Raw genomic sequence first — 12,331 nt, forward strand, 5'->3', positions numbered from 1 at the left:
GAACTGATTTTGTGAGAAATAGTATCTTTTTAACAACCAAGCAATATTAAGGAGAAAATATTAAGTAAAATTCCAGAGCATTGGTATCAGGTTATGTCTCATAATTACAGAAACTAGCTTGTTAGATGTGCAGTCTTAGGGAAAGATAATTCTCTTTTGTCTCCATTTCTGTGACACAAACAACTGTCTCTAGCTTTGATATTGTATATATTTTTTTTTTTTAGTTTTAAGTTAGTGTTATAAGGATACGTAGCAGGTAAAGGTACTGTAATTTTAAAGATCTAAATTCTATCTTTACTTGCATTTTCACTCTTGTTTAGACTTCCAGTTTCTTAAGTCACAGCGTGATCCATATGAATTGTCTCAGGTTCCACACCGTAACTTAGAAAGAACAGGAACCCTTACTCGCTTACATGAAAGAGAAGCAGGCTCCATATCAGGACCAGAGGTAACACCAGCTAGTTCGCCTTTTCTCTGAGGAAGACATTTTTCCAATGAATACCTAAACGGTAGTTTTGCTGATATTTGTTCATATTTTGCTCTACTCCGTTGTGATGTGAAGTAGAGTTGTAATTTCAGCAGCAGAAGCTGACTGAACGAGCGCTGCCTGACTCAAAAAGCAAATGTCAGCTGCTTTACACTGGACTCTGCTGTTTCTAAACACAACTGGCAATGCAATTCAGCTCTGCGATTCTAAATCACATTTGCGATACCCTTTTCAGAATGCATTTCTTCACACAGCATAAGGCTTCTGCACAGTAGATTGCTGAATTAATGCACAAACTTTATACTGAAAGCTGAAATACCTTTTGCAGTGCACTGGTAAACTGTGATTATTCTGGCTCTCTGTCCAAGGTCATTTGCTTACGTCTGCAGTTGATGGAACACAGCAGCACTGCCCAGGAAAGGATACTATAAGGGGCTATTTGTTGCAGTCTGTGTGGCTTTTAGGGAAGATGAAGCCTAACCACAGAGCCTGTCTAAGCGTTAGCTCTAAGCCCCAAAGAACCGTGTCATTCACCTTGGATTTTACTTAACTAAAGTCTTTGTCTGTGCTGGACAGGGGAAGGGGCTAGGAAGCCTGCTTGAGGGCCATGGTTCAAGCAAGCAGGATCCCTGATTCTCCATGCTGCTTAATAATCATCTCGTTCCTGGGCTGTGCTTGGGACAGCACCGGTTGACTCTTTCTGAGCAACACTTGGCTTTAGTTTGACAGAGAGTTCTTGCCAGGAACAGGGTCCAAAAGGGACCGTGGATAACACTGCATGAGGTTTGGCTCCTCACAACCACACACTGTCCCAACAGGCTTTATCTCCTCGAACACTCCCAGATAATCTCACATTACATCCCATTCATGCAACACAGGAGTCGAGTCGGCATAATCCTAAAACAGCAGCTGCAGATTGGTCTGTAACAGAGAGATGGTTCAGAAGCTGACCCAAAATCTCCTCCTAAGTCAATAATGTACATGGTGCCCAAAAGAGCCCCAGAGAGGGATCCATCCTTGGTGTGGGCACAGTCAGATAGTCTGCTAGACAAAAAGGAAACACAAACCAATGTGAAGGCAAGCAGAGTGACAGATACTGACAAGATTGGTTAGATATTGCTTCATTTTTTATGTCTAATTAGAGTAATTGACTTCATTTTTAAATTTTAATTGACTAAGCTGATGTTACTTGCAAATTAAAGATTTGCATAATGTTAGAGTTATTTCAGATATCTTGGCAAACTTTACAGAATGAAAATCTTAGGAGTACTGGTCTAATCCTGAAGTGCCAACCTCTTGAACATGGGTCAGGAGCGCTCTAAGAGTCTCTCCCCCACAAAAGCATTTGGTTTGGAAACTGTCCACGGGAAATACTCATTTGAGGAAAGAGTCTCCTGTTGACAAGTGTTATCTACAACTTCCATGGCATGCTGGGGGGCTGGAAGCAGGGACACAGACTTGAGGACTGAAACGGTAACTCTGTATCGAACCATGATGGTGTTGATAAATTTTATGGTGTACTACCTTGCTGGTAAGAAGTTAAATTCCCTTAAAAACAGGACAGTGGGGATGGAAGATATGTTGTAGAACGTGCATACCACAAGCGTCAGGTATTGTACGACTACGTATATTCAGACTGTCTTTTGGCTGACTGACTGTATGTATGTTTAATTATTGATGGGCTAAAATCCAATGGCAGTGTTCAGTCAAAGGCAAGCTCGGGTACAATGACTGGAAGGTTTCTGGAAATTCATAGAATCATAGAATCGTTCTGGTTGAAAGAGTAAATCATTCCAGGTAAGTCATGAGGGATGAAGTACAACTACCTTAATTGTTTCAGGGACTCATAGAATGGTTTAGGTTGGAAGGAAGCTTAAAGATCATCTAGTTTGTTTTACTATAGTCTGAATTCTGTATGGAGCACTTCTAGATAGGGTTTCCAAAGCCAACATTCTCTCTGCAGTGGCTGTAGAGACCCCAGAGGCCACAGAAACACCTACAACTAAATGTTTTGTCTTCTATCTTTCATGTGAAATCTGAAGAACTCTCTATCACAGATGCAGGTAGGTTGGGGAAAGTATGTGTGGAGGCAAAGCTGGTTTTTGTATGGAAGTCTCAACACCTTTGGTGAGATCCTTATCTAGATGGGAAGAAAATCACATAAAAGCAGGAAAATACTCTCCCTTTATTGAGGTTATATACTGTATAAAAATACTATAATCATTAATAAAAAGTGGGAAGCATAATGCTATGTGTTCATATGAGGGACTGGTGAGAACTGAAAAGATTAAAGTTTTTTGGTGGAATTAGATCTTTTTTTTTTCAGATGGAAGTATTTTAAGTAGACACTTCAGTGGTACATATATGCTTATATAATGGATGTGGAAAAACTACCCAAGTGTCCCTTGTTTAATGATGCATCAAAATCACAACTGTCTGCACTTCACTCAGCTTAAGGAACTGCCACTTTGGCACTTTAGGTGCTGACATCTCACACAGCATACAGGAATTTTTCCAAATACTAAGAAATTAATCCTGCCCACCAGAAAAATCTATCCTATAATGCTGATGAAGGCATCACAGGCTGAAGAAATTTTTATGCTTGACAGCTGTCCAGCTTCCTATCAAACAAGTTCTAGCAGCACTATGTTTTAAGAAATGGCTTCATTCCTGCTATGCCACTTGTTGAATTTCCAGAACACAAAATTGCCAATCCGTAAGCTCAATTTTCTCTGCTTTTGTGAAAGCAAACTTTGAGCAACCTGGTCTAGTGGGATGTGTCCCTGCCCACGGCAGGGGGGTTGGAACTGTAGGTCCCTTCCAACCCAAACCATTCTATGATTCTGTGATTTTATGGTGTGTGGGGGTGCAAAACAGGCTTTGGGTGAACAGATCAAGATACTAAAAAAAATTCCTACAAGTCAAATACGTGTTCTTTATGGCGAGGTTTTCCTGCACTTGAGGAACAGTACCCTGGGGTCAGCGAGGGGAGCAGTAACTAGCATTAAGGAAACTGGTTATAACCCAGAGGTGCAGTCAAACAGCTTGTGCCCTGTGACAGGAGACTTGAAAACTTTATTTTGCCATAGTTAGAAAAGCATGTAGAGTCTCTCTCCTTCTCTCCCTCCACCCCTTCCTTCTCTCACTCTCACATTCTTGATGCATGAGCATGTGAAGAGCATGTCCAGCACCGTTTAAGTGGTTTTAATCACAGAGAAAACCCCAAACTTGTCTCTGAAGAAAAATAGTACATGGTCAAATTCTGCTAGTTAGCAGCCAATCTTCGAGAAACACCCACGTTCTAACACAGCTTCACTCCAGAAGCTGCAGGGAAGACTCAGTGCAACATGGCTGAGGAATTTTTAAAAGAGTGGAGAACTTCACAACTCTATCCAAGACGAGAAGTTCCTTCAAAGGGAAAAACCTTCTTTAGGTAGTTGCATCTTCTTATAATCCTTTCTGTTTTGCATCCAGCATAGGTGGTACACAGCGACCGAGGCAACCAAATGAGCTCAGACCTGTTGAATGCTGTGTATTTGGCAAAATGGGTGTGGAGAGAAGGAGGACCAGCTACGGATGCTGCAGCAGGAACTCTCCAGGGCAGGCGAGGCTGCAGTCACTTTGCACCACATTTTTTTGTGGATGCATGTACAGTAGTGAGGAAAGACTGAGGGAGCAGGGAAAGCAGAAGCTGTGTGCGCCCTTAGAGATGGCACTGACATTATTCACTCTGCAGCTCTGAAAGCTGAAGTACAGGTGTACCTGCAGTGTTAAGTGCAGGATAGATGACAAGAGCATGTGTTATGGGAACAACACGTTAGTCTTCTCATATAATGAGGGTACATGTAAGACCTTGAAACGTGGTGGGGAGAGAACCTAAACCCTCCCTTGCAGATTTCCCAGCTTTCTTGCTGTGGTTTCACTCTTCAGCCTACCTGCTGAAATGAACAGTTTTATTTAATGTTAATATTTAAGTGTCATCATTAAGGGCTCGCATTAGGTAATCTCTCCCTGGGGGCGGTTTCAGGCTCTCTACAGGTTCCACAGGACACCACCGCTGCCTTACTTTAGCTTTAAATTCACAGAGATGAAAGTAGCAGTAAAAAACGTATAGTGTCCTCACTTACCAATCACACAACCAAATTCCCCAGAGAGACTTTGGAATCACCTCTTTACAAAGGTATCTTTATTGGCCCTTTTTTGTTGAAGCATTATCACTTGTGCAGGTATGGAATAACAGCACTCATGAAAAGTACAGTAATAACAATATATAATAGAGTGCATTATCCCCTGAAAATATGAAGCCTAACACTGTAGTGCCTTCAAAAATATTTAGTAATAGTGAATACTTTTAAAAAAAGTGTTTCATATTAACAGAATAGTGACCTAATTAATTCATAGTTACTAAGAAAATGATTTTCGGGTGGTTTTATCTGTAAGAACAACAGAAGTTTTCATATTTGCACTCATGCAGACTGACATCCTTGTTTTGTTTAAATGGGATGTACCTCACCAGGTGGCCAGTTTAATCTGATGCCATTCACGGGACAGAATTCCTTGCTGATGGAGAAGTTCTGATAAAGTTCAATGTAATTCAAATTGGTTTACCTGCTAACACTTTACATTTTTACAGTTCATACACCTGAGGACATTTCTCCAACAGACATTTCACCAGAAAAAGCTAATTTCAAATAAATATGTTGATGTTTAAAAACTCTTCCCCGTCATACCAAATCACAGGCTCATTTTTCTTAAAATTATCTTTTCTAAATGCAAATGTTTAAAATTACTAAGATGCATTCCAAGAAAAAAGAAATGCTGGAGGCAACATCACTCTCATGTCTCACATACTGACTCTCATATGTCTCGCATTATTTCTAGCTTACTAATACAGTAAATATATTTGAGCCTCTCAAACACTAATCCACCTCACTGTCAGTAGTAGCATTTGTGACAAAACCACTCTTCAGAATGAAACAGCATTTCCATCCAGGTTTAATTTTTCTATTCTTATACTAGGAAAGTGTGCGTCTATAGATGATTCATTTTTGCAAACCACTGACTTTCTAATTTTGACTTTTAAAAATTAAGGCATTACTGGAACAAAAAGAAAGCGCAGTCTCTGATGGTTACTGTTTGGCTACATGAGGCTTTGCAGGGATGACAATTATCTCAAGAATGTTAGATTGGTTGAACTCAGATCTCATAGGAACAGGATTGTGTCACATCATTGATTTTGACTGTTTTGGAGACTCTAAGGTTTGTTAATAATTCAAACTGTTTTCATGTGTTTGTCAGCAAACTGCTGTTCACTGCTACAGGAGCTTACAATAACGCAAGCAGCTTTCAATTACATCGACTATATTCATATGCATTTTATTTGCATTTTCGTTCAGCTTAAACCATGAAAATGTATAACTTTAAAAATATAGGCACTGAACACCAAATTAACAGCATTGCAGAGAAATAATTATTTCCTCTGAAGTTAAACTTTCCTGAGATAATATTATTATTAATGTTTCACTGTTTGCTCTAAGTAAAAAACCTAAACTGCAGCCCAGCATGATGAAAATATTCCTTTTCAAGTAACTCATGAAGGAAGGACAGGATGTGCCAAGTGCTTTTATGCAATATTCACTTATATGACAGCTAGAGTTTTAGTATTAAATAACCCAAAACATGCCTTAAGAAATTCCTCTATAAGAAGCATGAGAAAATTTTCAAGAAAGACCAACAGCTTTTTTTAAATCTGTGCTTAAAAATTCTTTAAGTGCTTTTCACAGAATCACAGAATCATCAGAGTTGGAAGGGACCTCTAGAGATCATCTAGTCCAACTCCCTGCTAAAGCAGGACTGCCCAGAGCACATTACTCAGGACTGCATCAAGGCGGGTCTTGAAAATCTCCAGAGAAGGGGACTCCACAACCTCCCTGGGCAGCCTGTTCCAGGGCTCTGTCACCCTCACCGTAAAGAAGTTTTTCCTCGTATTTGAATGGAATTTCCTATGTTCCAGCTTGTGCCCATTGCCCCTTGTCCTATTGCTGGAAACCACTGAAAAGAGTCCAGCTCCATCATCCTTCAACCCACCCTTTAGGTACTTGTAAACATAGCTAAGGTCTCCCCTCAGCCTTCTCTTCTCCAGGCTTTCCTCATGCTCTAATCCCTTAATCATCTTCGTTGTCCTATGTTGGACTCTCTCCAGTAGTTCCCTGCCTCTCTTGAACTGGGGAGCCCAGAACTGGACACAGTGTTCCAGTTGTGGCCTCACCAGTGCAGAGTAGAGGGGGAGAATGACCTCCCTCGACCTACTGGCCACACTCTTCCCTATGCAGCCCAGGATCCCATTGGCCCTCTTGGCAACAAGGGCACATTGCTGGCTCATGGACAGTTTGCTATCCACCAGGACTCCCAGATCCTTCTCCTCAGTAGTACTTTCCAGCAGGTCCATCCCTAACCTATATTGGTGCCTGAGGTTCTTCCTCCCCAGGTGCAGGACCCTCCATTTGCTTTTGTTGAACCTCATTAGGTTCTTCTCTGCCCAGCTCTCCAGCCTGTTGAGGTCACGCTGGATGGCGGCACAGCCCTCTGGAGTGTCGGCCAGCCCTCCCAGTTTGGTATCATCAGCGAACTTGCTGAGGATACACTCTGTCCCCTTGTCCAAGTCATTGATGAATATGTTGAACAGGACTGGGCCGAGTATTGACCCCTGGGGGACACCGCTCATTACAGGCCTTTTTGTTCAGTCCTTTCCTACCTGCCATTCTGGAATTGCTTGGTAGGACTTTTTTTTCCCTTTCCTAAGTGCCATTTAAAATTTACACACAGAGTGCATGCTCTGTCAGTTAAGTTTCCTTTTCGGAGAACAAATCACTTCATCCCTGGATGAGAGTTTTTCCCCACAGAAAAGCCAGGATGCGTTTTTGGTTCCAAGGATCAACAGAAATTTATGTTGCTTCATAAAAACATAATACAAAAGACTCATCTCGCTATGCTGATATCAGCTTATAAAACAAAGATACAGCATAAAAATTGTGGGAACACTGTACAAATAAAAAAATCAGTGAAATGCTAATTAGAACAGCAATTCTTCACTTATACTGCTGTAAAAATGCATAAAGTGTAAAATAAGATAATGTGAGAGCGCATCAAATTTTACTCATATTTTTAAATACAAAGATGATTCGAGAAGGTTTATTAAATACATCGGTGACAGTGTCATTTGAGCGGATTCTCCTAATATTCATGTTCACTGACTACCCCATTACAGTAGGTCTTTTTATTTAAGAAGGAGCAATGTCTTCTATAAAACCGTGTGCAATCAGAATGAGATTTTTGTGCTCAAAATACAACTGAAATGTTTCCGACAGGTGTTTATTCCAGACACAGAATGACTGTTTGCTTTAGAGGTGCATCTGGTATGTTAAGCTTCATTGTACAGTCAGTCTATTTTATCAAGAAAGTCTGAGCTACAAAAGCTAAATATTTCTTATTGTTTTATACTATTAAAGTAATGGTATAAAGTACTAACATAATTTCATTTACAACAGGAAAAAAAGCAGCCATATTATACTCGGCTCAAAGTCCATATCTTGTGTCCTTTTAACTTAGCTGAAAAAAAAACCAACCCCGAGAACCCTCAGTTCGTTAAACACGAGGCTCTCCAGATTTCTTCTATATTCACTGTAGTAGCGTTATCTTTAAAGTGTAACCCCCTTTTGAAATGCACTTTAGCTAGTTATGACTCCTGGTTTTCAGATCATCCATTCTACATGGTCACATGACCGTACAGAATTATTATATACAAGACTCTGGCTATTTAACATATACACAGAAGTGATGAATCTCAGGCGTTAAGAAACTAACGCATCCAGTATGCCCAAGCAGAGTCCTTGCAAGCCACAAGGAACACCAAAGGACTGGCTGGTGTTTTATACTGTACAGTGAACATAAGTGGACAAAAAAATGTTTTCTTGGTAACAGAGTATTGAAAAAAAACCCCAAACAAAACATCCACCGAATACTAATACAGATAAGCCTTCACAGTTGCTCTTGATACAAGTTTCAATTGTGAAATACCAATTTGAAATGTTTAAGACATTCGCTGCATAAAAACGTGTTTCTTCTAAAAACGTGCTGGATCCTTCCAAGTCAGACCCAAGCTTTCCATCCAGGAAAGAGTCGGCTCAGATTTTTAGGGTCCATGGCCTGCTGTATGAGGAGGTTCACCTGCCCTCCCACGCTGAGCACGGTTCCCTCCTCAACTCCTTTCAGCTTCTCCTGAAGCCTCATCAGAACACGCTCGGCCACTTTGTTGAAACTCTGGTCATCGCTGCTGACAGAATAAGAACAGAAAAACGGGCGCTCTAGATGTGGATCCTGAACAACGTGCGCAACATTCAGTAAGAAAACCGTACAGCACGGCAACAGTGCAGGAGGGGGTAAGGGAAAAATCTCACACCTGGCTTTTCTTTTACATTCTTGTGGATCAGTGTTGAGCGAAGAGCTGATGTCAGCCTCGTCCTCCGGTCTCTGCTGCAAATACAAAGCTTTCAAGGGGTTCATGGTCCAGTCAAAAAGAGGATCATAGAGCAGCACCTACACAGAAAATAAACCTCTGTTTAAATTAAACTGTTAATCTCAGCTAGTCCAGTGTCCTGGCAGGAAGGGAAGCACTTGGTTGGTAATGCTCACGATAACCACAATATTAGGAGGTTTGGTGGTTTTTTAAATCCAATAGAATTGGGCTAAATTGCTTAGTAGACAATGCAACAATAACACTGCATCTGATCATTTGCAGGTATTTGATTTGTTCATACTTGACTGAGTACCATCTCAGCTGGGAAGAGGTCATTTTTAAATACACTTCTAGGCACATAATTATCTTTTAATGCATAGTATAAGCTGCTTTTAGAAGTCAGTTTAATTCTCATCTTTGTGACTTATGCAGAGAGAATTTAATCCAATCGGCACTACTCACGCTAGGAAAGTTGCGCTACAGCTAGAAGCGTTTAGATACTGAAGAGGGGAAACTGCATATGCCTGAAATCAGTATTTCCCATACAAAATGCAAACTGGTCTTGATTTTATTGAAGATTACATGAATTAACTAATCTGACCAACACTGCTAAACTAAAATTGAACAAAAAACCCCTACATGAATATTTGGTATAGTAACACATACAACGACAAAGACAAGCAACTGAAGATATTCTGGGAGGTTACTATCAGAAAGAACAAAAAAATGCTCACCTCTACAATAGTCAGCAAAGCTTCTTGAGAATTTCTCATAACAGCCATTGTTTTCTCACAGCACCTAGAAAACATTTCACTGTATTTTTAGGTCCTTTTCAGTAAAATGGGATGGTATTTTCATCATTTAAATAATAAATATTTGTACCCTTCTTAAAAGCCAATTTCTAACAGCTGAGTAACTTCTCTGATGCTTCCATTTTGGAAAAAATAAATGGAGAGATTTAGAAATGTAAGACCAGAAGGAGACTGGATAGTTCACTGATTATATTCCCTATGGGAAAGAGATTACCCCTTTCACTGTCTGAAATGTTTCTGTATGCAGAATTAACCACTGGTTGTTGACTGCCACGATGGCAGAATTGCTTGGCCAGATGGAAAGGCGCGTGCCAGAGGCGCTCGGCAACACTTCGGAGAATCTTGGTAGGGTTCCTGAACATGAAAAGAGCAGATCCAGTAGCCAGAGACGTTAAGCTATTTCTGAAATCTCCCCAATGAGTTTAGAAGCAGAAATGGCTACCTACATTCACTCCCAAGTGAACTGAGCTCATGGAAGGAATATGAAACTTTCCTTATGGGCCGGGTACTCCAGTGAGAGAGGGATTAAGGCTCCTGTCTACTTCAGGATGAGAACACACACAACATGTTCACACCCAGTCTTGAGATGACTTGTTTATGCTCTTACACCTATACTCTTAATTACAAGCCAGTCTGGCTGAGGCAGAAACAGTATCTGCACCAGGTGCCTTTTATACTGCATTTACTTCAGCCGAAGCCAAATGATTCATGTTTTTCTGTATCATGGGACAAAAGTTTCAGAAGTAACACAAAACTGTGAATTTGTCAGCATCGTGTTCAGAACAGAAATGGGAGTGACTGTTCCTTCAAAGGACAAAGGTATATTAGGAACTACTTATTAATGTTAATTGCTACCTTACAAAGACAACACTTACACTATGTACTTTTTTAAAGACCAAATGTGGGGTTTGCAAGCACTATGTTAACGAATGTCATGAAAGTCTTGAGTGAGAGAAGCATCCTGTTTTTTAGGGCTCTCTTGGGTCACTCACAGGAGATAGGATGGAGGTTGACAGAAACTCAGCCCTTTTGGGATTTTTTTTGTTTTGCAGCTCAATTCTGTTGTGGGGTTTATATTTTGCACTTCCAAATATACCCAAAAGAGGAAAAAGATTTCAAATTACTTATATAAAACTGAACAGAAATAAAAGAACAAAATGGTTTGAAGAAACTTAATAGCTCCAAATATATAGTATAGCTCTGAAAGAAACACATAGTTCTGAAGGGAAAAAAATCTAGCAGTCTAAATCAAGGGATGAAATTCAGCTGTGGAGCCTCTGGAAGCTGAGCCATCCCGGAATTCCACAAGAGGGTGACAATAACCCATGAATTAGTAAAGAGTATGAAAAGCTGGGCAACGACAATGAACTTGTAACTAGTTATATAAACAACAGCGTATGAGTTAGAGGACAGCATTTATGTTTGGATATTATCAGCAGAAATCTGAGTCTCCTCTCAAGCATCAAAACTATTTAACATACAACAATCATAACGCATAAGTAACCCCCTGCTGCCTCCTTACCCCCGTGCAGTACAGGAGCACTTACCTTCTGAAGACTCCTTCCACACCAGTGATACCCATTCCGTCCACAATGTCCCTGGTTAATCTAAACGGAACAGTCTCTGGTGTGGGAAGGATTTTTCCTTGCTCAAAAGCAACCCCTAAATGGAAGGATAATAAATGTTTTAAAAAATGTTAAAGTAAAGAAAAATTAAGGTTCTCTTGCCTGTTCCACTTACCCAGATCTATATGCACTAGTTCCGCAGTTTGTTCATCTATCAAGATATTCTGAACGTGCCTGTCTCCGAGCCCAAGAATGTAGCCAACTAAAACAAAAAGGTAAGTGCTGAAACCATATTTACATGCCATAAAACCCAGGAAAAAATAACGAAGAGAAGATTATTAGAATCAGTGTAACGTGCAAACAAATTAGAAGTGAGAATATTTCTTCCTCCATGTATGCACATTACTCCAATAAAGAGTAAATGCTGTTCCACGAATCCAAAACCAAAAGGTTAACTGAACGCAATTGCAAAAAGGTTATTCTCATACAAACATGTATTGTTTTATTGACTCCACAGACTTCTTGTCCATTTTTCTCTGTAGACAGGTTAAGCAAACAATTTCACAGCTTTCCAAAAAAAAAAAAAAAAAAAAAAAGATAAAAAGCAAGTGCATAATAAAATTAGGGTTTGTTATTACTACTATTTTAAAAATAACCTTTTAACTCACAGTATCATATAATCCAGAAAACAGAACTGGACATAATTCAGTCCATAATTCAGTTGGGGCAGCTCAACTATACCCAAGTAGTTCCTCAGTGATTCTTCTCTAGTCAGTTTTAAAAATCTCCAGTGATACAAATTATAAGATCTTTCATGGAAGCCTATTTCAGTGCTTTACTGCCTTTAAATGCAGAAAACCTCCAAACTAAATCTCCCTTGCCTCAATTTACACCTGTTGCTGTTTTTCCATTAGCTGATGGACATGGATAGTAGTATACCTACAAAAATCCT

At 40.0% G+C, this 12,331-nt stretch overlaps 1 protein-coding gene across 5 annotated transcripts in view; it reads right to left on the bottom strand.

Annotated features, from left to right (window-relative positions):
* Positions 1 to 7,409: 7,409 nt before the first annotated feature.
* Positions 7,410 to 12,331, bottom strand: part of ATM (ATM serine/threonine kinase) — a 72,010-nt gene continuing 67,088 nt past the window's right edge. For 4 of the 5 annotated variants that reach the window (XM_074162363.1, XM_074162446.1, XM_074162203.1 and 1 more), the window contains exons 58-62: positions 11,555 to 11,641; positions 11,362 to 11,476; positions 9,737 to 9,800; positions 8,946 to 9,082; positions 7,416 to 8,819 (exon numbers count right to left, since the gene is read on the bottom strand). In XM_074162363.1, coding sequence (XP_074018464.1) covers positions 8,636 to 8,819; positions 8,946 to 9,082; positions 9,737 to 9,800; positions 11,362 to 11,476; positions 11,555 to 11,641 — 587 coding nt within the window. In that variant the 3' untranslated portion in view covers positions 7,416 to 8,635. Of the gene's footprint in view, positions 8,820 to 8,945; positions 9,083 to 9,736; positions 9,801 to 11,361; positions 11,477 to 11,554; positions 11,642 to 12,331 lie in introns of all 5 variants that reach the window. The other variant, XM_074162277.1, reaches the window with a different exon arrangement.

Source organism: Numenius arquata, chromosome 1 (assembly GCF_964106895.1).
Source record: "Numenius arquata chromosome 1, bNumArq3.hap1.1, whole genome shotgun sequence".
Lineage (NCBI taxonomy): Eukaryota > Metazoa > Chordata > Aves > Charadriiformes > Scolopacidae > Numenius > Numenius arquata.